The sequence below is a fragment of the Ornithorhynchus anatinus genome, chromosome 16 (genome assembly GCF_004115215.2).
Source record: "Ornithorhynchus anatinus isolate Pmale09 chromosome 16, mOrnAna1.pri.v4, whole genome shotgun sequence".
Classification (NCBI taxonomy): Eukaryota; Metazoa; Chordata; class Mammalia; order Monotremata; family Ornithorhynchidae; genus Ornithorhynchus; species Ornithorhynchus anatinus.
Window position 1 is genome coordinate 447101 of NC_041743.1, and position 24401 is coordinate 471501.

The 24401-nt window shown below is 60.6% G+C and overlaps 1 protein-coding gene across 1 annotated transcript in view; it reads right to left on the reverse strand.

The window, feature by feature from the left end:
• TBX15 (T-box transcription factor 15) overlaps window positions 1-19613 on the reverse strand; it is a 38369-nt gene extending 18756 nt beyond the window's left edge. Inside the window, exons 1-2 of the mRNA XM_029081488.1 lie at window positions 19373-19613; window positions 53-266 (exon numbers count right to left, since the gene is read on the reverse strand). Of these exons, the coding sequence (XP_028937321.1) occupies window positions 53-266; window positions 19373-19574 (416 nt within the window). The 5' untranslated portion in view covers window positions 19575-19613. The remainder of the gene's footprint in view (window positions 1-52; window positions 267-19372) is intronic.
• Between the last annotated feature and the right edge of the window lie 4788 nt (window positions 19614-24401).

Here is a 24401-nt window from a genome sequence, read left to right on the forward strand (position 1 = left end):
CCAACCTGATTAACTTGTATCATGCTCGTCCTAACCCGGTCCGTGACCTTACCTGCCAGCTTTGGTGATAATCATCTCCGTGCCGATGTCATGGAACCGTTTCCATAGATCTGCGCACTGCAGCTCCACTTGGGTCTCCTCCATGGAGGAAACGACCGGAGGCAGGGAGGCCGGGGCTCCTGGCGTCAGTTCAACGTGAGAGTCGAAGGAGCAAGCAGTCCTTTCTGGGAGCCCGTCGGCGTCGGAGCCGGTGCTCTGCTCCGAGTCTGTGGGAAGAGGGCCGCGGGAAGTGAGAGGTGGGTTGGTCCAGATCATAGCTGGGGAAAGCTGGAGGAAGTCATCACCGGGGGAGGCCGGGGAGGTCAGGCTGTGAAGATGCCATGGGGCCAGAGTGGAAAGAGGCCAGAGGAGGCCAGGGCATGTGAAAGCTGAGGACACCAGAGGTGGGAGACCAGAGAAGCTGAAACATATAGAGGCTGAAGAGACCAGTGAGGGGAGAGGTCAGATGGTCAGCACGGGGAAGTCCAAGGAGACCATCATGGGGAAGCCCAAGGAGGCCAACTCTGGGGGCTCCAGAATTGGCCCGAGTGGACTTTTGAGATTAACAACTCAGGTTGGGTCAGAATCTCCAGGGTGACCCCGACCCACGAAACACCAACACTTGAGCCAGGGATCGTGTCTACCAACTCTGTGGTCTTAGCACTTAGCACAGTGCTCTGCACACAGTAAATACTCCGTAAATACCACTGATTGACTGATTGATTAAACAGGGTGGACAAAGCGGGAAGGGTGGGAGAAAGGAGTTCAGAAAAATGACACCACCAATTGGGCCCTTTTAGCCATGCATCAGGCTTCCAGGGTCTGGCCTGTGGCAGCTACCGGCCTCCCGCCCCCACCTCTCCTCCCTCCCCCCCACGGACCACACAACCCAGCGCCTGGAGCAACGCAAATCTCTCTGAGGCTTCGGGCAGGTCCCTGTTTGCCCCGAGGAGTGGGAGTGGGGGTGAGGGTGTCTAGAGAATAGCCAGGCTGCCCCAGTGAGAAGGCCATGGCTGGTGCTATTGAATGAATGAATGAATGAATGAATGAATGGTGGGCCCAGCGCGACCCTGCCCCAACACGTGGAATCTGTTAGAGGGCCAGGGTAAACGGTAGATAAATGAGATCAGAAGACTCTATGATTGGATTCTGAAGTGTGAAAGGAGAGAAGGAGGGAGGGAGGGGCCCAAGGGGAAGGAGGGGCAGAGGGAGTGGATGGATTGAGGGAGGAGGTTGGGAAGGAGACAGGGGCTATAAAGAGGTGACTTTTCAGGAGCAAAGGTTCCCCAGAGAATGGGAATTACAGTAATTACCTCTTAGAACTCCCGATGCCAAGAAACCTCAAGCATTTAGCTCAGGCGTTTGTCAAAATTAATGAACGGTAACATTGAGATCACTGACAGCTTTTTATACAGACCCATACATGCGATCACAGGCACACGCATACACACCATCACACTCACACACTGATAACACACACACACACACACACATTTATAAATATATATATTTTTTGGGGGGGGAGCACAGGGTACGGGAGAAAATGCAAACTTCCCCGGCCTGAATAAGTGCACCCCAGAAACCCTTTGTCCTGTAGGTATGCTGGAGGAAGAAGTGAAGCAGAGAGGGAGAGAGGGAGGGACGGAGGGGGAGGAGAAAGACCCCATCTGGCTCTGGCCGTCGGACTCTTGGCCCTTGAATGCGAACACGTGGTTAGGATGTTTCGAGCTCTTTCTGTGAGTGTCAGGCAGCTTTCAGGAGCCCTGTCCCAAGGCGGCCACGTCGTGCCCCTCTGGCCGCCCCTCCCCTCGGTTCTGAGGTCCGGTTCCCGCCCTTTCCCAGACGGCTGCTCCCGGCTCCGGTTTAATGCCCCTTCTCGGGGGTGGTGACGACTCCCTGCCCCGTTGTCCGCGGAACTTCCCAGCCTGTCGCAAGGGGAAACAGGTGCCACGGTCCCATGGGGTCCCGGACACCACGGCCACGCGAGGAACTGGACAACCACGGTCACGCGGGGCACCAGACGCCACGGTCACGAGGGGAACCAGCCTCTACGATCAGGCGGGCAAACGAGCGTCACGGTCACACGAGGGACCAGGCGCAACGGTCACGCGAGAGACCAGATGCCATGACCATATGGGAAATCAGGCTCCACAGCCACGGGAGGAGTCAGGTGTCACGGCCACCCGAGGGACCAGGCACCACGGCCACTGGGGAGCTAGACACCGTAGCCAGTGGAATGTCCGTGTGCTTGGCAACCTGTCTGCCCACTCTCTTCTGCAAACTAGGGTGGGCAGGACTCAGGTCTCACTTCCAGGTTCGCACAGTGGCAACTTTAAAGTTGCCTTAATGAGGCTGCTGCAGTGCCCTTGTAAGCCACCGACCGTGCTTTGCACATAATAAGAGCTCAATCGATACCCCTGATGATGATGATGGGCATTCACACGTGACTTTCCGTGGGGATTCGGGCGGGGAAGCAGTGTGGGTGAAGAGGGTGGAGCCGCCGGAAGCTTCCCGTTTCCCGAAAGGAGCCGAGGTTTTACTGAACGCTGCAAAGAGCCGAGAGGCACGCCATGACTCGGTCGGCGCTTTCAGGAGGGAAGGGCAACTGGATGAGGAGCAGCGTGGTTTAGTGGAAAGAGCACGGGTTTGGGAGTCAGAGGTCGTGGGTTCTAATCCCGGCTCTGCCACCTGTCAGCTGGGTGACTTTGGGCAAGTCATTTAACTTCTCTGTGCCTCAGTTACCTCCTCTGTAAAATGGGGATTAAGACTGTGAGTCCCACGTGTGACAACCTGATTTCCTTATATCTACGCCAGCATTTAGAACAGTGCGTGGCACATAGTAAGCGCTTAACAAGTACTGTCATTATTATTATTATTATTAATTGGATCCCAAATAGACGAGGTGCCGAAGCCGCTCTGGACAACTGAAGAAACGGGGCGTGGAAATCAACACCTGAGCCAGGGAAAACCGGAGCGTCTGCTCCCCGCGCGATTCGCCCCTCCTCCTCGGGGGCGCGGAATCCGGGCTGAGGGCCTGTAGCGCCTCGGGTCCCCAGTGCCTTCTCTGCCCTCCCCAGAGGGGAATGTAAAGCGGGGCAGCCCGGGGGTCGGGCATTAACCTGGAGAAGATCCAGATTCTTCTAGCTCGGAGGGGCTGCGGGAAGCGCAGGGCCCAGGAGAGAAGGACTAGGCACCACGGCCAGTGGGGAACTGGACACCGTGGCCAATGGAGTGTCCGTGTGCTTGGCAGCCTGTCTGCCCACCCTCGTCTGCAAACTAGGGCGGGAGAGAGGGAACCAACTCCTCCAAGGCCCAGACACTCGGCCGGAGACCCCAGCCGGAGAACAGCTGCCATGGGGGAAGGCGAGGCCTGCGGCAGCACAGGTCCGAAAGGAGGGAGTATGCAAGGAGAGCTGCGGGAGCGGGATTGGCGCAAACACGCGAGGCGTGGGGCGCTCACGGCGGACAGGACAGCAACTGAACGAAGGGCAGCAGCGCGCCACACGTCTCCTTTGCAAAAACTCCACCTTACAGAACCAGCGCACCGGGTGCCAGGGCTTCCGCTGGGCAGCGTCACTGGCACCTTTTATTTTCGGGAGGAAAAGGGGGCGAAGAATAGGGCCCTCTCAAGGCAGCGTCTCAGCCAGGTCTGCGCGGGGAAGGCGAACGGCTCGCCCCCACGACAGGCCTGGAAGCCCCGGTTTCTTGACGGGAGGCACCCTTTCCAGCGTTTCCTGACGAGGGCCAGTGTTTCTACGTTTCCAGTTCCACTGTGAACCCGGGAGGCTCGGGGGGAATTGGAAACCAACCAGCCAGCCGATCAATCAATCAAGCAATCAGTGTGTTACCTGAGCGTCTAGCGAGTGAGGAGCTCGGAATTAATCGCTGGAGAGCGTGCGGCAGAGGTAGAAGACACGATCGCTGCGCTTTAGTGGTGAAGAGATGGTTGTAATTGCGGCCGTGACTGTGACTGGGACGGGGCTGCGGCTATGGTAGTGGAGGTATTCGTTAATAATAATTGCGGTGGTTATCAAGGGGCCGGAGTTGCGGTTATGGCAGGGATGGTATTTATTAATAATAACTGCTGTAGTTATCAAGGGGCCGGGACTGTGGTTATGGATATGTCCCAAAAGGCACAGTGAAAAAGAGGGTTGAGGCACTGACCTTGGGAAAAATGGGGATTTTTACCTGAATTGCCTGATTAGTCGCCTCAACCCCTCTCCCCCTTCTTGACTGGGAATTTGAGGAGACGAGGGCGGGATGGGCGGACTCCCTCGCCCCCCGAAAGCAGGAAATGGACCTTCTCCTGTGGGCAGGAAGAGAGCGAGCAGGTGGCCAACCCAAGGCCCAAGAGGGGAGCTGAGAAAATAGTTCACATTCAACAGCCCGCGCTCGATTATCCGCGAGAAAGGGGGCGGGCAGCAACTGTTAACGGATAAATGGATTCCACCGATGATAGCCCCCAAACTTTCCCCGTGAACCGTTGGGCAACTGGACAGAGTTAAGTTTCCTTCCCCGAGACCCCTGTGTTTGCCCATTTCGTTGCTTGTTGGACTTTCGCCAGAACGTGGCAAAAGTCATGGAGAGACAAAAAAGTGGTTTGGGGACCTGGGAGGAAGGGAGGTCTGGATTAACCACAAACTGGCTAAAGGAGAATTGGCACCCTGCAGAGCAGACTATCAGTCCTGACTTTAAACAACCTCACCTAGGCCTGAACCCCAAAATTGACCACTTCATTGTTTCTTCACCATGCCACTGGACCACGCTATGGGAAACTGACCACTCCATCGGGTACTGATGGCTTCCCCAGGCCTTAACCACTCCACCAAGCCATGACCACTCCACGGAGTATTGTCGACTCCACCAGCCCCCGACCCCTCCCCTGAGAACTGACCACCCCACCTCTTTGCCCAGCTTTCCCAGCCTGGTAGCAGCGTGCCCACGTTCTAACGCGACTCCAGCGGCAAACTCACCTCCGGCCACACAACCCAGAAGAGGCAACTCCTGGACTGGATTTTGGGCGAAAAAAAAATCGCCAAGACATGCCGGGCCCCTATGAGACCCATTGCCTTCCCTCCTGCTCCCCTGTCTGTCTGTCTGTGCGGGGCCAGCGACCCTGAATCGGCGACCTCGAGCGTGGGCAGGATGGCCCTCTACGCTCCCTGATGGGCCCCGGCCCGGGCCCCCTTCTCCTGTCAATCGAAGTTGGTCCTTTCCTGCCCCCCACCCCTATCCCTTGGAAGGGCGCGGGGGCAGCAGCCACTCCTCGGCAGGGGATCTGGGCCTCGAGGAGCTAGGGGAGCCACTCGGTCCCTCCTTCCCTCTCCGCAATCCCACCACCGTTACAATTCAGGACTGGTCTTCGTGCCCCACCCCCTTCCCGCGAACCGCCGCCACCTTTGGAGGTCGGACGGGCAGCTGCCAGCCCACCTCCGGAGCCCCGGCCGGCCGGCCGGCCAGGGGGAGGGTCTTCCGTGTAACATTAGAGGGGCAGAAAGTAATTACCGGAGCTGGAATTTGGCCCGGGTCTTGGAACTAATTGTGTTGGCGCTGGCCCGCTTCATTTATTTGGAAGGTTTCAAGACGGAAAGGTAAGAATGAGTTTGGGGTTACCAGTATCTCAAAACGACCGAAGGTTTTAGAGGCTTTTCTCCATTAAGCCCTCTTTTCCCGGGCTTCCTCTACCTTCTGCTTCGTTTTTGGAATGGGATCTGTGCCCTTTGGTCATTTTGTATTTGCCCCACCCTCGGCCCCACAGCACTCATGCACATATCTTTAAATTATTTCTTTATACTAATGCCTGTCTCGCCCTCCAGACTGTAAACTCGTTGTGCCCAGGATACGTGGCTATCAACTCTGTGGTACCGTACTCTTCTCAAATTCTTAGTACTCTCCTCTGCACACCTAAAGCGCTCAAAAACTACCATTGATTTATTGATTGGAAACGCAACGGCTACAGCACCTCCGCCCTCGCCAAGGCAGTGAAGTCATAACGAGAAGATCCCTGGCCGCAGCTTGAGGGAGACCCACTTTCCGACCCCGGCAGCCAAAGCCAGGCTTGGCGAGAGCAGGGTTCCAGGGCGCTCTGCAGCTTTCCATCTCTAATTGGCAGCGGAAAATATATCAGTCCACCCCACCCCCGGAGCTGTCGGGGGTTGAATGACAGGGCCAGCCCCCAGGCCCCCTACCTCAATCACTCAGTCATATTTATTGAGCCTTTACTGCGTGCAGCACATCGTAGTAACGGCTTGGGAGAGTACCACAGGGTTGGTAGGCACGTTCCCTGCCCACAACGAACTTTCAGCCTAGAGGTGGACACAGACACTAATATAAATAAATAAATTGGGCATATGGACATGGGTGCTGTGAGGCTGAGGGAGGGGTGAATAAAAGGTACAAAACCAAGGGCAAGGGCGAAGGTCTTCAGCCATCCGACCCCACACTCCCGGGCGCCCCAGGGAGGGGACAGCCGGCAGGGAATGTGTCTGTTTATTGTTATATTTATTCTGCCAAGTTCTGAGTTCAGTGCTTTGCACACAGTAAGCGCTCAATAAGTACGACTGACTGAATGAATATGGGCTAATGCAAAACAGTGCAGTCGTAATAATAGTAATAATAATAATAATAATAAAGCGCTTACTACGTGCCAGACACTGTAACCGCGCCTCCCAGCGGCCTCAGGGAGAGGCCACCTCCGACTCCCGGGTCCCAAACTGGTGGATGGGGACCGAACGAGCCCGCCGAGAAGGGGAAAGAGGACGGCGGGAAGCCGCAGGAAGGAAACAGATCCGATAGACGATTCTCCTTCAAAGCCTTGCTAGGGGCACATTTCCAGGAGGCCTTCCTTGGCTAAGCTCCCTCTCTTTCCTCTTCTCCCACTCCCTTCTGCTTCACCCTGACTTGTTCCCTTTGTTCTTGCCCCTTCCCAGCCCCATAGCATTTATGTGCATATCTGTCATCTATTGATTTATATTCATGTCTGTCTCCTCCCCTCTCTAGCCTGCTAGCTCGTTGTAGGCAGAAAGTATGTCTGTCTATTGTTGTATTGTAGTCTCCCAAAAGCTTAGTACAGTGCTCTGGACCGTAAGGGCTCAATAAATACGACTGAATTAATGAAAACGTCCTTCGGCGTGGTGTCCCCGACCCGCCTGAGCCCGAGCCCACTGCAGTCGCTCAGTGTCCCGGCCCTGACCCTCTCTCTCCGTCCTGGCCTTGGCGCCCTCCCCGTGGCCGCGCTGTACTTGGAGGGACCCACCAGGGGGCGCCACCCAGACCCCGCACGGTCCACAGGGCGAGGAGAACCAGAAGGTCCCGGGCTCCGGCGCCGGCTGCTCCGGGGCTTAGGATCCTTTTTCTTTCCGATCGCGGCCGCTGCTCGTTGGGGCCGACGGCCCCAAATCGCCCCCTCCAGCCCACCCTCATCGCGATCCCGCGACTGAGGCTCCTCTGCCCCCCTCCTCCCTCACCCCAAGGGACCCCCTCCGTCCGCAGGCTGTGCGGGGGAGTGGGAGGCGAGGGGGTGCGTCCAGTCTGTAAGATCCTCGTGGGCAGGGAACGTGTCTACAAAATCCATTATATTAGACTCTCCCAAGCGCTCTCCCAGTGCTCTGCAAACAATAAGCACTCAATAAATACGACTGATTGATTGCTTGATCGAGTCGTTGAGCCGGGGCTGGCGGGCAGAGCAGGGAGGGAGGAATCGGAGGAGAAGGAACGGACAAGATCCGCGTTTCTGGCCGCGTGGTGGCTGCTCTGCCCAGCCCGGCCCGGGCCTGCCCGCGGAGCCCTGCCGCCGCCGCCCGCCCTCACAGGAGCCAGCTCGACTCGCCAGGCGATGCCCCCCAGCTCCGGGCCTCCGTTGTCCGTCTGTACAACGGCATCGATGTTCCCAGCCGGGCGGGGCCGAGGAGTATCGTCCCATTCTCCCGGTGCTGAAATCGAGGCCCAAGGCAAGGGCCAGCCGCCCTGGAGCCCCTCAACTCGGACAGCCCAGTTTTTGCCGCGGTCCTTTCCTGCTCCGTTTGAGGCCCCAACGGGCGAGGCGGCGGGGGTCATTCACAGGGCCCGTTCGGAAGGGCACGGAGGCCGGCCGCCCCCAGCAGCTTCCCCGCCGCCCAAGCCGCCTCCCACGCTGACGGTCTCTCGAGAACCATCTCCCCCCTCACTCCCCAGCCCCGGAGATTCCTCACACTCACGACGTGGACAGAACGGCAGTGTGGGGACGTAGGAAGGAAAGCCCCCTCTCTCGGCGGACCCACAGTGACCCCCAGAAACCAACTCGATCGCGCTGGGACTCGGGGCGGTCTCCCAGCCGGGATCCCGTTGGAGGCTTTGCACAGTGCTCTGAACACAGTAAGCGCTCAATAAATACGAATGAATTGAATGAATGGAACATCCCGATCCCTGGAGGCCTCCACAGGTTCCTCCTGAGCCCCGGCCTGCAGGCCCGCCCTCCCGTCCGTCCTTCTGTCACGGCAGACCCGGAGAGAGACTCTTCCCTGCTTGACAACGATTCATCAGGGCGCTCTGGCTCTGTGCCCTCTGCCCCCTGCCTCCCGCCCAACACACACACACACACACACACACACACACACACACACACCCCACATGCGCGCCCGCGCTGCCCGGCCCCGACCAAAAGTAGCCGGGGGGAGCCCGCCCCGGACCTGGGACAAAGTCGGGCATTTGATATCTCAAGTTCCTGCACATTCTGACACAAGCGGTTACCAAGATCAGGCGCGAGCCATTTCTATCCTCGGGGACCCAGACCTCCCTGGGCTGGAAGCTCCCTGAGGGCAAGAATCGAGTCTTCTCATCCTCCAGTGCTTAGAACAGTGCTCGGCACATAGCGCTTAACAAATACCATTATTGTTATTAGTACTGTACTCTCCCAAGTACTTGTTTCCCCCGCTAGAGTGGAGACTCCTTGGGGGCTGACACTTGTCACTTCCTTTGTCCATACTTTCCCAAGAGCCTAGTACAGTGCCGTGAACCAAGTGGACGTTTAGTAAATGCTACTACTACTTCGACCACGACCACGTATAGTGCTCTGCACAGCGTAGGTGCTGAGTACATGCTATTAATTGCCTCATCAACCAATTAACGGTATTTACTGAACGCTTACTGGTACAGAACACCGTACTAAGCGTCGACGGCCGCAGGTTTCCCATGGGGTCCCTGGAAGCTCATCGAGGGGGTGGCGGCAACGGCTGGACGGGCACAACCAGACAGAAGGTCGACAGCCAGGTCTGCGATGGGGGAACCAGTGGACAAGGAGGCTCATGAACACGGGCGAACAGACCTTCAGTGTGTCCGAGTACGGCCAATCAGCTCCTGCCCCGCCCGGAGACCCGCAATAACAGCCAAACAGCTCCAGCCCCGCCCGGAGCCCACGCAAGAACAGCCAATTAACAGAGCTGCTCCAGCTCCGCCCGAACACACACGCAAAACTCAAAGCAGCCAGCCCGCAGGCTCCTGCGGCAGGCCAAAGCAGAAACCCGCTAAGGGCGGTCGTCTATTGGGTACGGACTACTGTGAAGACTGCTGTGCTCAGAGCTCTCTGTTGGAGGCCTCCTGAGAGCGGAGCGCTGCGCCGGGCGCTGTGCTGAGCCTCCCCCAAACCCCCTCCTTGCTCGTTCGATGATAGTCTATTGCTGAAAGAAGAAACGGCCCGGCCAGCCGCAGGCGAGCGCATCGTGACTCCGCTGTCTAGAAAAAAGGCCTCCTGCTAAGTGACGGACGACAAGATGGAGAGGCTCGAATAGTCGGGTGCAAGAACTGTTCGCTTTCTCGGCTCCCGGGAATCTCTGCTCCTAGCCCCTTTCTGGCTTCCCCCGCTCCTTCTGCCAAATGAAGGCAGCATAGCAGGCCAGGGGTAGGAGAGCCAGGCCAGGGGCAGATGGGATCAGGACGAGGACAGGAAGGGAAGAGAGGAAGCCCTCCGGAAAGGAAGCCTGGTGAACAAAGCTAAGCGGGGTCTCTCGGTGAAGCTGCTTCCAGTCTATACGTGCTCCTCCTAAGCAGTGTGACCGAGTAGACAGAGGACAGGCCTGGGAGTCAGAAGGGCTAGAATCCCCGCTCTACCACTTGTCTTCTGGGTGACCTTGGGCAAGTCATTTAACTTCTCTTGGCCCCAGTTACCTCATCTGCAAAATGGAGACTAAAACTGTGAGTCCCACATGGGACATGGACTATGTCCAAGCTGATTAGCTTGTATCTACCCCAGCACTTAGTACAGTGCCTGACACATAGTAAGAGCTTAACAAATATCTTTTTTTTAAAAAAAAAAAGATAGCAGGGAGCGGCCTTGGGGGCCATAGATTTGTTCGGGAGGCCATCAGTCATGGGGCCAGAGTTTCCGGCGGCCGACAGGGATCTTAGGAACTGCGGCCAATTCACCTCCAGCGAGGGGCTGAGCGTCCCTGTCCAACGCGGTAGGCACCAGATATTGCTGGCCAGTCCCGGGGGGAGGCTGGAATGACCCCCACTTTTATCGGGCTACCAGGATGAAACAGGGGAAGGGGCGGGTCCCTCGAAACCGCGATCACTATGACGTTACCTCTGTTGCCGCGGCCTCTCAACAAAAAGCCTGACGATTCGGTCCACCCCACCCGGACTCACTGTCCGGCCACCGACAGCAGCAAAGGCAGAGTAGGGGTGTGGGAGCTTCGTTTCCTCGGAGTCGCCGGACGAAGACTGCCTTCCATGATTGTGAGCCTCTTGAGAGGCAGGGTCCAATTCCCACTGGTTTACTTTTTTACCAGCGCTTAGCACGGTGCTCTACCCGTACTAAGCAGTTAATAAATGCTGATACTGTTACTGTGTTACCCGGATGTGTCGACCTTGCAGGGTCTAACTTTGTTTCCGATCTTCTCCCCGGTCCCCCTATTTTCCCGAAGCCCTGCTCGAGGCGAGCGACCGCGTTGGGGCGTCAGCGCCGTGTCTGCCGCTACCCCCGGCTCGCCCTCCTCGGTGTCGGTCACCGCGCGGCGCCGAGTCTCTGGACCGGTCATTCGGCCCTCCCGGAAAGCCGGTCTCCCCTCCATCTCTCTGTCCGCAGCTGCCCTGGGACCCTGCGGGCGTCCATTCTACTCCGCCCTGGCTCCGGAGATCTGGGTTGCTGTGAGCCTCTCGCGGTGCTGGGTCAGCCGAAGCGGTGCGGTCCGGGCCCAAGGGGCGAGTCTCCCGGTCCTGCGGCGCGGCAGCGTCGAATGGGTCCGCTGGTGACGCTGGCGAAATCGCTCCCGGGCCCAGATGCGCCTTCTGGGGTGGGTCCAGGACGGGCAGCCAGATGCCAGGTCTTTCACCCCCGCAGCTTGGAGGAAGTCGGCTCCCGCTGTCACCACGTCTGCCTGCTTTCCGGGATCCCGAGAATGTCGCCACCGCTGGATCGCTCTCCTCTCTCGTTCGCCCCCGGGGCTGGGCGGGGACAGGGGGAGTCAGGGACGGGTCCTGCTTGGAAGAGTTTCCCTGAATTCTGAAGTGAATTCCGTCCGACTCGAGGGTCCCAGTGGGTGGAGCAAAAAGAAGAGGTCGGGGAGAGAGTTGTCCCGGGCTCCTCCCCTACCCACTCGTTCTTGACTCAGATATTGGTGAACTTCTCTGGGCGCCCCGATGCTCTTCGCCAGGGGTCGGGGACCCTGGTGGTAGTATTGGGGGGGGGGGGGAGACGAGGCCAGCCGCCTCCAACCGTTGAAAACTAGCAGAATCTGGACCTCAGGTGGAATTCGTGCACGACATCCGAGGCCACTTCCCGGTCTGGCCCTGAGAGGCTCCTCCTGTGCGCTGGGATTGAGAGGAGGGGGCCGTAGGGAAGGGGCGACCACTGACGGCTTCCCTTCCCCTCCCTGGCCTCCTTTCTGCCAGAAACTGAGGGGCCTCTCCATCATCCCATGCAGTCTGTTGGGGTCATCGGAGTCTCCCCCGACTACCTCGTCTAGGCAGGCGTCTCCGCTCCTTCCGGGCCCCGGGGTTTCCCACCGCCTCGATTCCTCCCTCTCTGTCCGGTCCCGCCGGGGAGACGCCGACTCGAGGCTCTTGCACCGGCAGGAGCTGCTTCTCCCGCGTCTCCTTCAGGCTTCATGAGGCGGTCGTGTTGCTGGCCGAGGCAAGCTTACAGGCTGGCCCACTAGCCCAGTCGAGGTCTCTAAGGCCAGTTCTCGGCAAGCGGCGGGGCTCTGGGATTCCTGGGAAAGAGCCGCCAAACCCGCTCAGTTCGAACCTTCAATTCCCGCACTTTCTCCTTTAACTACGGGCCATTAAACAGCCGACCTTCCCGAAAGGTTCACATTTGCAGCAGGGCTAGAAAAGGGAGGTGTTATGTCGCGGGCAGGTTCTGTGACTAACCACTCGCTTGACACGGTAACGATCCCAGTTGACCGACCCCACTCAGCTGCATTGCATTCTCTCCCAGGTTGGGCGGTTAGTCGTCGCACTGATGCCTTTCAGCCGGGAATCGGCGGGGAGGGGGCCAGGAAGAAAGTGAAAAGGAAGAGGTTCCCTCTACCGCCGGCGGCCAGATCTTCCGCCCCGAAATTATTTTTTTTTCGTTTTCTAAAACATCAAGCATCAGCTTTTAGTCTTTTCAACTTCCAACTAACGGAATTTTACATCCAGAACTGGGGTGGCTGGGAGGGAAACCCAGGGCGGAGACCTTGGAGGGGACTTTACTGACCTGGGCCGGGATCTGGGGCTCCGAAGGACCCGCTCTCTGCTTTCCCCGACCCCGGCCAGACTGGCTTCCAAGATGGCTTCAGGCCCAGGGCCTACGGAGCAGGGGCCCGGCCTTGCTCTCGCCCGGATCCCCCCACCAGGCCCCTGCGCGCCCAGCCGCCTTCATCCAGAATCCGAGCACCTGAGAGGTGGCCCCGCCCCCCGCACACCCCCTGTCAGGGTTGATTTGGTGCCGGGGCTCGGCGGGATTCAGCCCCTTGCACCTTCGAGAGAAAAGAACCCTGATTTTCCGACCCGTAAAAGCTTCAGCTGTTACCTATTTTCCGCCGTCCGGGACGGTAGTTCTCTAGTCTATAGCCTCGTTAGCTCTCCGTTTGTCATGGCCGTTTCGAGAGGAAAAATAAGCGTGATTCCAGCTCTGCAGAGGCCCTGGGGGTGCGTGCACTCGGCCCGGCGCTGCAGACGGCCGTGAGCGGTTCGTACTATGCGGGCGGGAGAGTCGCTCCCGGGACGAGCGTCTGGTCCGGGCTCCCCGCCAGGGCAGAGCCGAGCAACCGAGTCTAGGTGGAAGCGTTGGAGCTAAAAGCCCGGACCCTTGCGATCCATTCAGCCCCGCAGCGCCGATCCCAGCTCCTCCCTCACGACCCCGACCCGAAGGGCAGGCCTGCCCTTCCTCCAGTCCCTCCTGCTGGGGAATGTCCCCCGCTCCCCGTCCTCCGCCAGAGCCCTCGCGGCCCATCGGTCCCGCCATTGCCGGGCTTCTTCGGCCCCTTCCCTTTTTATGAACTGCACCTTGGGCCAGCCGCGGAGGGCCAGCCCCTCGAAGGTAGACCGATTGGCTGGTGAATACCCTCATCTATCTTCTCAGGCGCCTTGGCCGCAGCCGTAGACCCGAATCTCTCACTGAGGTCCCTTTGAACTCGGTGCGGGGGAGCCCAGGAGGGGAACGGTCCCGGAATCCGATCTTCCCCCAACCCCTCTGTTCCCCGGCTTCTGGCCAGCTCCCGTCGCGGGCAGATTTCCTTTGCTCCAGGGCGGATGGTTCCCTGCTGTCCTCCTCGCTTCTCTATTCCCGAAATTGACGAGCCTCCAGACACCCCCATCTCCCCCGCCCCCGGCAGTTCCTCCCGATCCGGAGCTGGTGGTCGCTTCCCCACACGACCCCTGGATACGTGCCAATCAGCCAGGCAGGGCGGGGCCCAGGCGAAGGTCTGGGTTGGGGGTGGGGGAGCCCCCAGGACACTCCGAGCCCGCCTCCCCACCCAGGAATTAACACTTGTCCTGGACGAACTCGGCCTGCTGGTCACCCGCGCGGCGAGACCTGGCCTAACGGCGAGAGACCAGTCCCGAAGAACTCTTCAGTTTAGTGCCTTCCGGACTCCTCCTCCTGGTGCTGGAGTTTCTTCCTGTTTCCGCTAAACCCTCGCCTCGATCGCTCTCTTTTACGCGCACTCTCATATTCACACACGTCCCCACTGACATAGACACATACACATACTCCCACACTCACGCCTTTTGCAAATTGGCCGGAAACGTATACGGATTTGGCAAACGCTTCCGTATCTTTCATTTGGCTTTTCCCCCGCGAGCCGCCAGCCCGGGACAAGGCTCCACGTCGTCAGCCTCGTGTTCCAGAAAGAGAAACCGGAGCTCAGCAAGGGCCGTGCTTGGCCCGAAGAGCCAGAGCAAGGGAAGATCTGAATCCTGGACCCTGAACTCCAGGCCCCAGGGTCCCGCCCAGCAGATCAATAAATCAATGGTGTTTACTGAACGCTGTCGGTGCCCAGAGTACTGTACTAAGCACTTGGGGGAGCACCTTATAAGAGTTGACATTCACGATCCCCGTCCACAAGGATCGACGAGGAGCCCGAGGCAGCGGGCTCTCAGGGCTCAAGGTGTCATCTTGACCGCTCTTAGCCTCACCCTATCGACAGCACCCGGACGCAGGCGGCTGCGGGAGGCGAGAGGTCCAGTGGTCTGGCTCTGGGGTGGGGTGTGGGTGCGGGACTCGCTGTGCTGGCGACCTGGTGTGGGCCCGTTCCTGCGTCCCGTCACTTGCCACCGTTCCCAGATTCCGTATTCACGAGTATAGCCTGCTGGCCGCCTCGCCCTCGCCCCTCACCCTGCTATCCTCTCTGACGTGTGTTCAGGGACTGAGGGGTCCGGGCCCCCTGACTCTCGGGATATCTGCTCACGCTCCGATTCCGCTAAAAAGTGCCTGGCCGTCTCTCAGGCCTAGGGGTGGCCCTGGAGCTGGGGCTGGAGCCCCAGTCGGGGTAACGCAGTGGGCTGGGCCGGTCCAGGCCAGACCGAGCCGAGCCGAGGCGCCAGGCCCGGGAGGGAGGGGTGCATGACCCGTCTGCGGGCCTACAAGCGGGAACCGAGGTTGGGGGTCTCATCTGTATCCGATCGCTCGCCTTGCACCCCCACCCGCCCCCGGGGGCGCGAAGATCCGGGCCCGGCTAATCGGCATTTTCCAGTAGCAGAGAGCAGTCGCTCGGACCGATGGGAGGGGGGCGTCTATGGCTCCGGAGCGGGGCCCCGGGAGCGCACCGTGAGGCGAGAGACAAGCGGGGTAACGTGACTATTTTCCCGTCCCCCCTGGTTGCCCCCCGGGGACGGGGAGCAATCCTCTTTTAGATCCGCAGCCCTGCGGCCGGCGGCGGCTTCAGGAGTGGCCTGGAGACCCAAGGCAGCCAAGGCCCCCTGTCCAGACCTCCACCCCAAGATCCAGCTGGTGCTCCGGCTCCCCCGCGGGCCGGACTCGGCGGGTCTCGGCGGGTCTGTCGTCTCCGCTCATTTGGCACGGGTGCAGTGACATGAACTTTTCCCGCCGGAGTCTGTCGTCCCGCACCCACACTCTCTTAGCCCCGAGGGAGAGACAGAAACGGAAAGACAGAAAATTAGGAGGAGGTCAAGCAGTCCTGGGCTGTGGCGGGGGGACCCCCGGGGGCCGCCGATCCTGGGTCGGTGTGGCGGGGAGGGGTGCGGGGCGGAGAAGGCGAACAGAAGGAAGGGTCGAGGCAGGCGTCGCTCAGTCCCGAGAAGGGGTAGGAAACCCGAGAGAAACCGTATTCGACCCAGAACGGCCATTCTGCCCCACCTGGGCAAGGGGCAGGCGGGGGCCCACCAGGGTCGTCCCCTCCTCCCCTTCGCGTCCCCCGCACCCCCAGCCCTGCGGCCCTCCCGGACCCCCGGCGCCTGCCCGCTCCCCAGTTAAGGCGGGCCCAGACCAGGCTAGGCCTCGAAGCAGGGTAAACATGGGCATGAGCAGCCGCGGAGTTCTCACTCACACACCTACAGCTCAGGGACGGTACACAGACACACACGCCATGCCACACTCGCATATATCCAGTTGTACACACACAAACAAGCTCACACAGACTCCAACATTCACATATACTCGCTCAGAAGCTACACACCTTCTCTATCCCGCCACAGCCCCCCATCTCCCACCCAAGTCCTTTCCTTTCTCTTGGGCCCGCTATATTCGGGGGAAATCGTCCCCTTAACCATCCCCCTCCTCTGGCCCCCGTATGGACCCGAAGATCGAGGAGAAAAACTCAGAGCCTCCCGGTTCCCGCTCCAGCATAATTGAGTGTGCTTGTGTGATTGTGTCAATGTGTGATGTGGGTGTCAGAGTGTCTGTGTCAGCGTGGGAGAGAGAGAGAGAGTGTGCTTGGTGTGTTCCAAGGCGAAAGAACCGGACTGGGGAGCCAAGCCAGCCGGACACGGAGCGCCTCCCAGCTCTGGGTTTCGGCTCCGGGCCTCGGGGCCTCGGATCTCGGGAAGAAGAAGAGTGGAGAGAAGAAGGCGACCTCGTAGTACGAGGGCGGAATGGAGGGGTGAGGGAGGGAGCGTTCTCGAAAGACCAGGACCGCACCACACGGGTTCCCCGCTCGGACGGGCCTAGCGCTTCTGCTGAACGGGGAGAAAGGGAAGGGATAGAAGACGTCGGGGGGTAGCGGGGGTTACCCCGCAGCCCCAGATGAGCCCCGGCTTTAGGTCACCTTGCACTATGGGTACAGGGTGGGGACACGAAGGATGGGGGCGGAGGCGGACAGACAGTGCAGAGCTAACGGGTCAGAAGTTTCCCGGCTCGGCTCGGCTCGGGGATTCTCGGGGAGGGAGGAAGAGAGCCCCGTCCAGGCAGCTGTGGGGTCGAGACAATGACTTCACCCTAGAGTTGGGATCCAGGGGACCCCTCCAGAGCCCGGAGGATACGGACCCCGTAGCCCCACGTCACCCAGGCCCTTCTCCGCCCCCAGCCTGGACATTTCGCGCTACGCCCGACTCACACAGGAGCCGCACGCCCAGTCCCGACCCTTCTCGGGAGAAATTCAATGCGGGAAGGGCGGCGGAAGGTTTCCCGGGCTTTTCCTTTTTTCCCTCGCACCCCGACCCAGTCCGGATGTGCCCCGCAGAGCTGCCTCAGTAACCCCAGAGCACGGTTATACCGCTCCCTACTCCGCTTACGGCGCCGTGGGCAAAGACCGCGAGGCCAATGGCCATGGGATAGAGCGGGGGTGGGGGTGGGGATGGGGGCGGGGAGGGATGGGTCTGCCTGTTGGTCCCTATCCCTGTGCCTGTCCCTGCCCCCCCCCCCCGGTCCTTCCGCTTCCCGACTCCCCGACTGTACCCGGCTTCCCACCGGCCCCGCATTGCCCCTCCGTCCCTTTTGCCCCCGGGGTGGGGCAGAGAGTTCCGCAGCGAATTCTACCATGGGTTCGGTTTTGCTCCCCCGCTCTCTACCGACCCCCCAAACCAATTTCGTTTTCCCCCTCTCTCTCCGCCCGAATTCGGAATAGGCCGGGAAGACACTCACGAAAGCAACTTGGTCGCGGCCTGTTCTGTGGTCTCCCCTTCCGCCGTCCCAAGCGCTCTTCCCTGGAACGGATTCCCCTTATACCGCTCTCAGGCCGGGGGAGGGGGAGGCGCTTTCAGCCGATCGGCCCCCACGCACCTCCCCCCACCCGCCCCCCCGGTGGCCCCCGCCAAGCGCCCTTCTCTCCCTCACCTCCAACGGGGCCGAATGGGGAGAGCCTGGGTGCTGCCGATTACCGGGGAGTCACGGGGGCAGAGACCCCGACTAGGTGGGGGAGGCCGGGAAGCTTTACTTCTCCTTTTGGAGGGGTCTCAAATGGGAGTCACACTCTCTCCGGCCCCCGGAAATACCGCTGCTTTCTGGGAGGGGCGGCCCGCGAAGCATTTTCGGAGCTTCCAAGCGGTAAAGGCAGGCACGCTGGGCGCTGCCGCGGCTCTCTCCCCTAGTCGATGACATACACGGAAGATAGAAACCTTTCTTCTCCCCGTTCGCTTTCTCCTAAGACTCCTTCTCCGGTCCGGAAACCCCGGGAGTCGGCGCCTAGCTCTGCCCGGGCCTCCCGCAGACACGCTGACACCCGGCCGCGGCCGGGAAGTTGGTCAGGCCGGGCCTTCTGGAGGTCGAGGGCCGCTTTCATTCCCGGAAAACGGGGACGAAGTCTCTCCCGCTTCTCCCTCTTATTTAGTCCTTCTTGCTCCTTCTCTCTCAATCTTTCTCTTCCTTCATTTTTCTCTGCGTAAAGAATGTCCTTTCTCCCCAGTTCGCCCTGCACGGCTCTGCAGGAGAGGTCCCAGAACCCCATTTATCCAGAACCCACTCTCCTAGAGCCCCAGACCTCCAGAACCCTATACCTCCAGGACCCAGGCTCACCAAAACCTCGTTCTCCAGAACTCTGGCTCCCAGAGCCCCCTTCCTCCAACACCCCAGGCTGTCCACGAAGCGTGCCTGCGTGCCTGCGTGTGTGTGAGTGTGTATGTGTGTGCGTGCGTGCATGTGTGTATGTGGTGTGTGAGACTTTCCTGACACCAGCTGTTCGCCGCATACTCATTTTCCACAGCCGAAACCTTGGCTGCTGACACGAGAAAGACGTAAACGGACTTTTTCTCCTGGAGGATCGAGGCACATTTGTGAGCAGTGTGTGGGGACAAGCGGCGCGCGTTTGTTTCGAAGAGAGAAAATAGACGTTAAACCGCAAGCAGATCCGAACCCAGAAATAGAGTCACGGACCTCCCGGAAAATGGTCCCAGGCAGCCTGGTTGGAGGGAAGGGAATCACACACACAAACACACACGCGCGCGAGCGCGCGTACACGCACTTTCACCGTCCTTTCCACGCACTTACACCGTCCTTTCCTTTCTCACACACTCACACTCACTCCCGCACGCTCTCCTACTCCCTCCTGTCCTAGAAAGGCGCCCAATCCGGCGGAGACCAAGGCGGTTGGGCAGGAAGGGAGATCCAGAAGGGCCCGGGGTCGAGCCTCGGGGTGTCGGGAAGAAGGAGGGTCTCCGTCCTCACCGAGATTTCCCGCAGACCCGGACGCCTGCCCCGGACCTCCCTCGGGGACACTGCTTGCCCTGCTACCCATTCCCTCGGCTCGCTAGACTGCAGGTTTAAAGAGGGCCGGACGGGGGAAGGGGGAGAGGGAGAAAGGGGGCGCTTCGCTTTGAGCAGCGGAGGTTCTTCTTGTCCGGGGCATTTCGGAAGCCGCCGCCCGTCCGGCGCGGGAAAACTGAACCCTTGGTCCCCAGAAAAGTCAGACTTACACGGACCCCTATCCCTCGACCCGTCCCCAACCCACCGGGCCCTCCGCCCGACGGATCGGTGAGCACTCACCGGGGCGGATCTCCAGGCAGGACGGCGCGTCCTCACTGTCCCCGAGGTGGCCGGCGGGGCTCAGTGGCTCCATGGACAGGTCCAAACCTTTCTCTTCCCAGTCCCGGAGTTTCCGCTTTTTACTGGTCCCGATCAGGGCCTCTACGGAGAAGGCATGTGCCCGGGAACTCAATGCGACTACAGACCGCCTCCTCTCACTCATCTTAGCCGGCCCGCGCCGCCCCGCGCCGCGCCGCCCGGCCCCGGCCCCGGCCCCGGCCCCGGCCCCGGCCCCGGCTCCGGCTCCGGCTCGGGCTCGGGCTCGGGCCCCGGCTCCTCTCCGACCCCGGCTCCAGCCCCTCCGAATCCTGCGCCGAGGCGGGGCGGCCGGTGGGGCCGGGACTGGGGCCGGGGGCGGCGGCTGACGATCCGGGCGCGGGGCGGCTCGGACTCCGCTGCGCCCCTTCTCCTTCGCCTTCCCCTTCCCCTCCCCGCCCCCTGCGCCACGGTCCCCGGCCCGGAGCGGTCAGGGAAGCTACATGGGCCGGGCGGGGCCGGGAGCGGAGCTGAGCAGGCGGTGGCGGCGGTGTCAGCTCCGGTCCGGCGCGGGCGATGTCTCCCTCCCCTTCCCCTGGCCCCCCCTCCCGCCCCCGTGCCCCTCCGGCAGGCTCAGAGGCAGCCCGGACTGGATTTCATCTTTGCTTTTTGGTGCGGCCCCTTTTTCTCCCTCCCCCGCCCCCGCCCCCGCCCCCGCCCCGGTCTTCTCTGATTGATCCAACTTCTGGGAAACTTTTTCCTCCCTCCCTGGCCCTCGCAGGGGGGAGAGGGGAGCGGCCTCGTGCGCCTGCGAAGGGAGGAGATGTGGGGGGCGTGGGAGGGGGCGAACGCGGCCAATGGGGAGCGGAGAACGGAAGAAACCCCGAAGCCGCAGACCAATGGGAAAGGGGGAGACACTGAGGCTCAAGGGCAAAGAATCTCGGCCTGTTCGTCCTGCAGCCCGGCAGGGCTGGGGTTAACCCTTCCTCCGCCAAAGCCCATTTACACGGGAAGAGGGAGGGGGAGGGGGCTTGGGGGGCCGGGGCCAGAGAGGTTAAAGCATAACGGTCCCCAAACCCGTCTGCTCTGGACTCAGCCCGCCTCGTAGACTCTTGGCGCCTAGGCGGAGTGCGGAGCTGAACTTCGAGCCCGGGCCGGGCCGAGAAGGTGCGATTCGGGAGTAGCGGGCCGAGTCCGACCCGGGGCTCAGCTCAGCGGCGCGGCTGGTCGGGACCTGGTACCGGCCCCGGCCCTGGAACAAAATCGGGGGCCGATCGGGAAACGAGAACCGGGAACGGGCATCGGCCAAGAGAGCCGCAGCCGGACCGAGACCGGGAAACGAAAAAGGAAATGGGAAAGAGAATCGAGAACGGGAGTCGGGGACGGGATCCGAGAGCCGGGAATGGTGACCGGGAATCGGAAACGGAAACGAGAACGGGAACCGCAACCGGACCGGGACAGGGAGTCGGAAACGGGGACCGCAATCGGATCGGCACCGGGAATCGGAAACGGGAACGGGGTCGCTCGAAGCGGTCAGGTGGGTCCTCGCGGGGTCGCCGGCGAACTCCGGGCGCAGCGTCCCGCTCCAACCCCGGGACGGTCCCATCCGGCCCCGTGGCCTTCGGCTCTCCGCGCCCGGAGCTGCTCGCCGAGGCCGGGAAACGCGCCCACGGGGCTTTCGGGACAACGAGCGGGGCTTCCAGGTGAGGGGGCCCTCCTGTGGCTCCCGCACGACACGCACACACCCACACCCGCACACCCGCACGCACACACACGCGCATAAAAACACGAATACCCACTTCATAGATCCTGCACACATTCACACATATACCACACATGCACTGGAGCGTCCAGATGCACGCTGACGCATAATACCTCTCTCACACACAGTCCTCAGACACACACGTGCATCACACAGTCTTCCAGACACACTTTCAGAGACGCTCACAGTCACGCAAACCCAGAAACACACGCAGTCGCCCCCGGGCGCGACGGCGGTGAACCAAGTCGGAAAGGTCCGTGATTTCAGGCACCGTGTTTCCTCAGAAGGCCAGCGACCACAGACGGTTTTCTGCGCGGGGCGAGATGAGCCGAGACGGGTCGAGCCGGGAAGGGCCGGACCCAGCCGCCTCACTCCCGACAAGGGAGACTTATACTGCATTGCGAGGAACAGTGGGAAGGAGAGGAAGAATAGGTCCAAGGTCCCATACGAGAACCTCGAGGCTTCTGCCCTCCAACCCCGCATTTCCCGATTCCCGCTCCTGGCGGAGTCGCGCAGTAGCTCAGCCTAGGGCCGGGCAGGTCTTACCGCCCTTTCCGCCGGGGGCCTGGGGGCGCCAGGGCAGGGCCAGGACAGAGGCGCCACGGCAGAGCCCGAGCCTTCGGACTCAGAAATGGGGAAAAAATGGACAGTCGCAAAGGAAGGCCAGTGAACGGACTCTGGGGTTGGCGGACGAAAGGAAAGACAGACACCGCAGGGTTAGAGAGACCAATTACCAACGGACAGGCAAGCGCGCAGGTCGGCGAGTTTTCTAAACCACCACGAACGGGGATAACGGCCTCACTTCCTGAGACCCGACACGTGTGTGTGTGTGTGTGTGTGTGTGTGTGTGTGTGTGTGTGTGCGCGCGCTCTCGCGCGCGCGTGTACCTAGGTTTGGGGGTCGGTCTGTGAACTGCTTTTGTGGGTCTTCGATATGTTTGTGCATGGAATTGAGTAACTGTTTGTCCGTGTCAACCTCTGAGGGCTTGGAAAGAGAGCCTTTGTGTGCTGATATAAATCTGTGTGTGTCCCATATGCGGATGAGTGTGAGAGGGCAAGTGTGTGTGTGTGTGTGTGTGTGTGTGTGTGTGTGTGTAGCTCCATCTCAGGCTAGGACTCTGCTCAGCGCCTTGTCTCGGGGGTTGTCGGGCTGCGGAGTTACGAGACGTGCGAAAGGAACGGGAAGGGAGGAGCTATGGCTCCCAACGGGCCTTCAAATCTGAACCCGAGCACTGGGCTCTTTAGGGCCAAGCCAGGAATGGGACGGGGGCGGCGAGGGGTCAAGAGCACACATATCTAGGCACACCCATATGTACATACCTACACACACAATCCCACACCCACCCACGACTGGAACATGCTCAACAATGTCTATGCACAGACAGCCACACCCAGCTACAAGGGGCTGCATCCTATACATACACACCTCAGATCATGTACACAGATGCACAGGAGCACGCTTAAGCGCGCATCTGCACACTGGCACATACAAAGAGCTGCTTTCTCGGGGCTTGTCCCCATTTTTCCCGGTTTCCTAGGACTGAACAGGGTGCGTTCAACCTCCTGAAAGGGTTGGATTGCGGGATGAGTCGGGCAGGTGTGGCTGAGAGGCGATAGCAACCCTCCCCAGCCCCACCTCGGCCCCAGCCCAGATCATCTCAGCTCCAACCCCAACCTTAGCCCCAACCCCAACCCTGCCCCCAGCCCAGCCCAGCCCTGTTCCAACCCCGACCCTAACCCTAACTCCAACCCCAGTCGCAGACCAGAGGACCCCCTGCCCAGCTTCAGCCCCCGCCCCAATCTCCTCGCTCCAGCCCCGAAGGAGGTGGGGAAGCGGGAAACCGGGTTAGGGGGACCCTTCCAGGAAGGGGGGGGGGGGGCGGAGGAGCCCCGAGCACCGCGGGGCAGCTGGGTGGAGGGTGCGGTGTCCCGGGTTGAACGTTTTTTGCCTTCCCGGGTACCCTCCTTCCCGGTTCTCTCTCCTTGCTTTTCTAACCCTCCCTTTCCTTACCCCTTCCTTTCCCTCTCTGAGCAGGTCTAAGCCGGTGGCGAGTTGGATTTCGGTTTCCATCGGCCCGAAGGCTGGTTGGGGAGGGGGGCGGCCGGGGACAAAGGCAGTCAGTCCCCGGGTCCCAGCCCCACCCGCCCGAACAGGAGCCGCGGCTATTTCAGGCCTCAGAATGAGTGACGGGGACAGGCTGAGGGTAGAGAGGGCTCTTTCTCTCTCTTCCTCTCTCTCTCTCGCTCTCTCTTTCTCACACACTCACACACAGTCTCTTTTCCATACGCGGTCTCTCTCATACACATAATTTCTCATACGCACAGTCTCTCTCACACACTCATTCGCACGTGTGCGCTCACCCTGACACACTTGTCATTAGCAGCCGCCCTGTGGCCGGTCCGACCTAAATCCAGTCCCCTGCGGGGGCGGCCGGATTCCTGCCCGCGACCGTTTCAGCCGAGTTTCCTTCGCCGCCGGAGCCGTTAGGGGCAACATCTCCCCGGGAGGGTAGGGGGAGGCCTCTGAGAGCACCCCTGCGCCGGCCCTGCCGACCTCCCTTCGCCCTGCGAGGTCCAGACCGGGCCTGGACCGACTCGGGCTGGCCCAGACCAGTCCGAAGGGGCGTGAAGACTCGTGCAGTCAAGCCTTTCCCTTCGCCCGACTCGGTGGCCCAGCCGCCTGCAGGCCCCTGCCAGATGTTTGCAGTAAAATGGCAGGTTTGGCCTTTGGGACTCGAAATAAAATTTAACTGCCTCCCCCCACTCTAATTATTCTCTTAGTTCACCTTCAGTCAGTCCGTCTGCTTTCTGTCACCGGGCGAGCGCGGAGAACCCCCACCCCCGCTCTCCGCCCGCCCGCTGAGGACTGTTCTGGCCTTGTCCGGTTCGATAGGCCCGAGACCAGTAAAGGATCGGGACCCCAAACTGGGCCCGCCCAGCCCCGCTTCACTACAACTAGCACACACACACTCATACACACACTCACACTGACACACAAACAAACCAGACCCAGAAACGCACAAAGACACGCACACCCAGAGACGTACAAAACTTCACACACACACACGCACACACGCACACCCCCCCCCCACGCACACACTGTAACTCACAGTCACATACACTCAGCCTGACAAACACACAAACACGGAAAGACACACTGACGCCACAAGGCCACGCGCACTGACAAAACTTCTCTTTAGAGTCCGCATCCCGCCCCCGGCCGGGAGCTGGAAATTTTTCTCAGGAAGCGGAC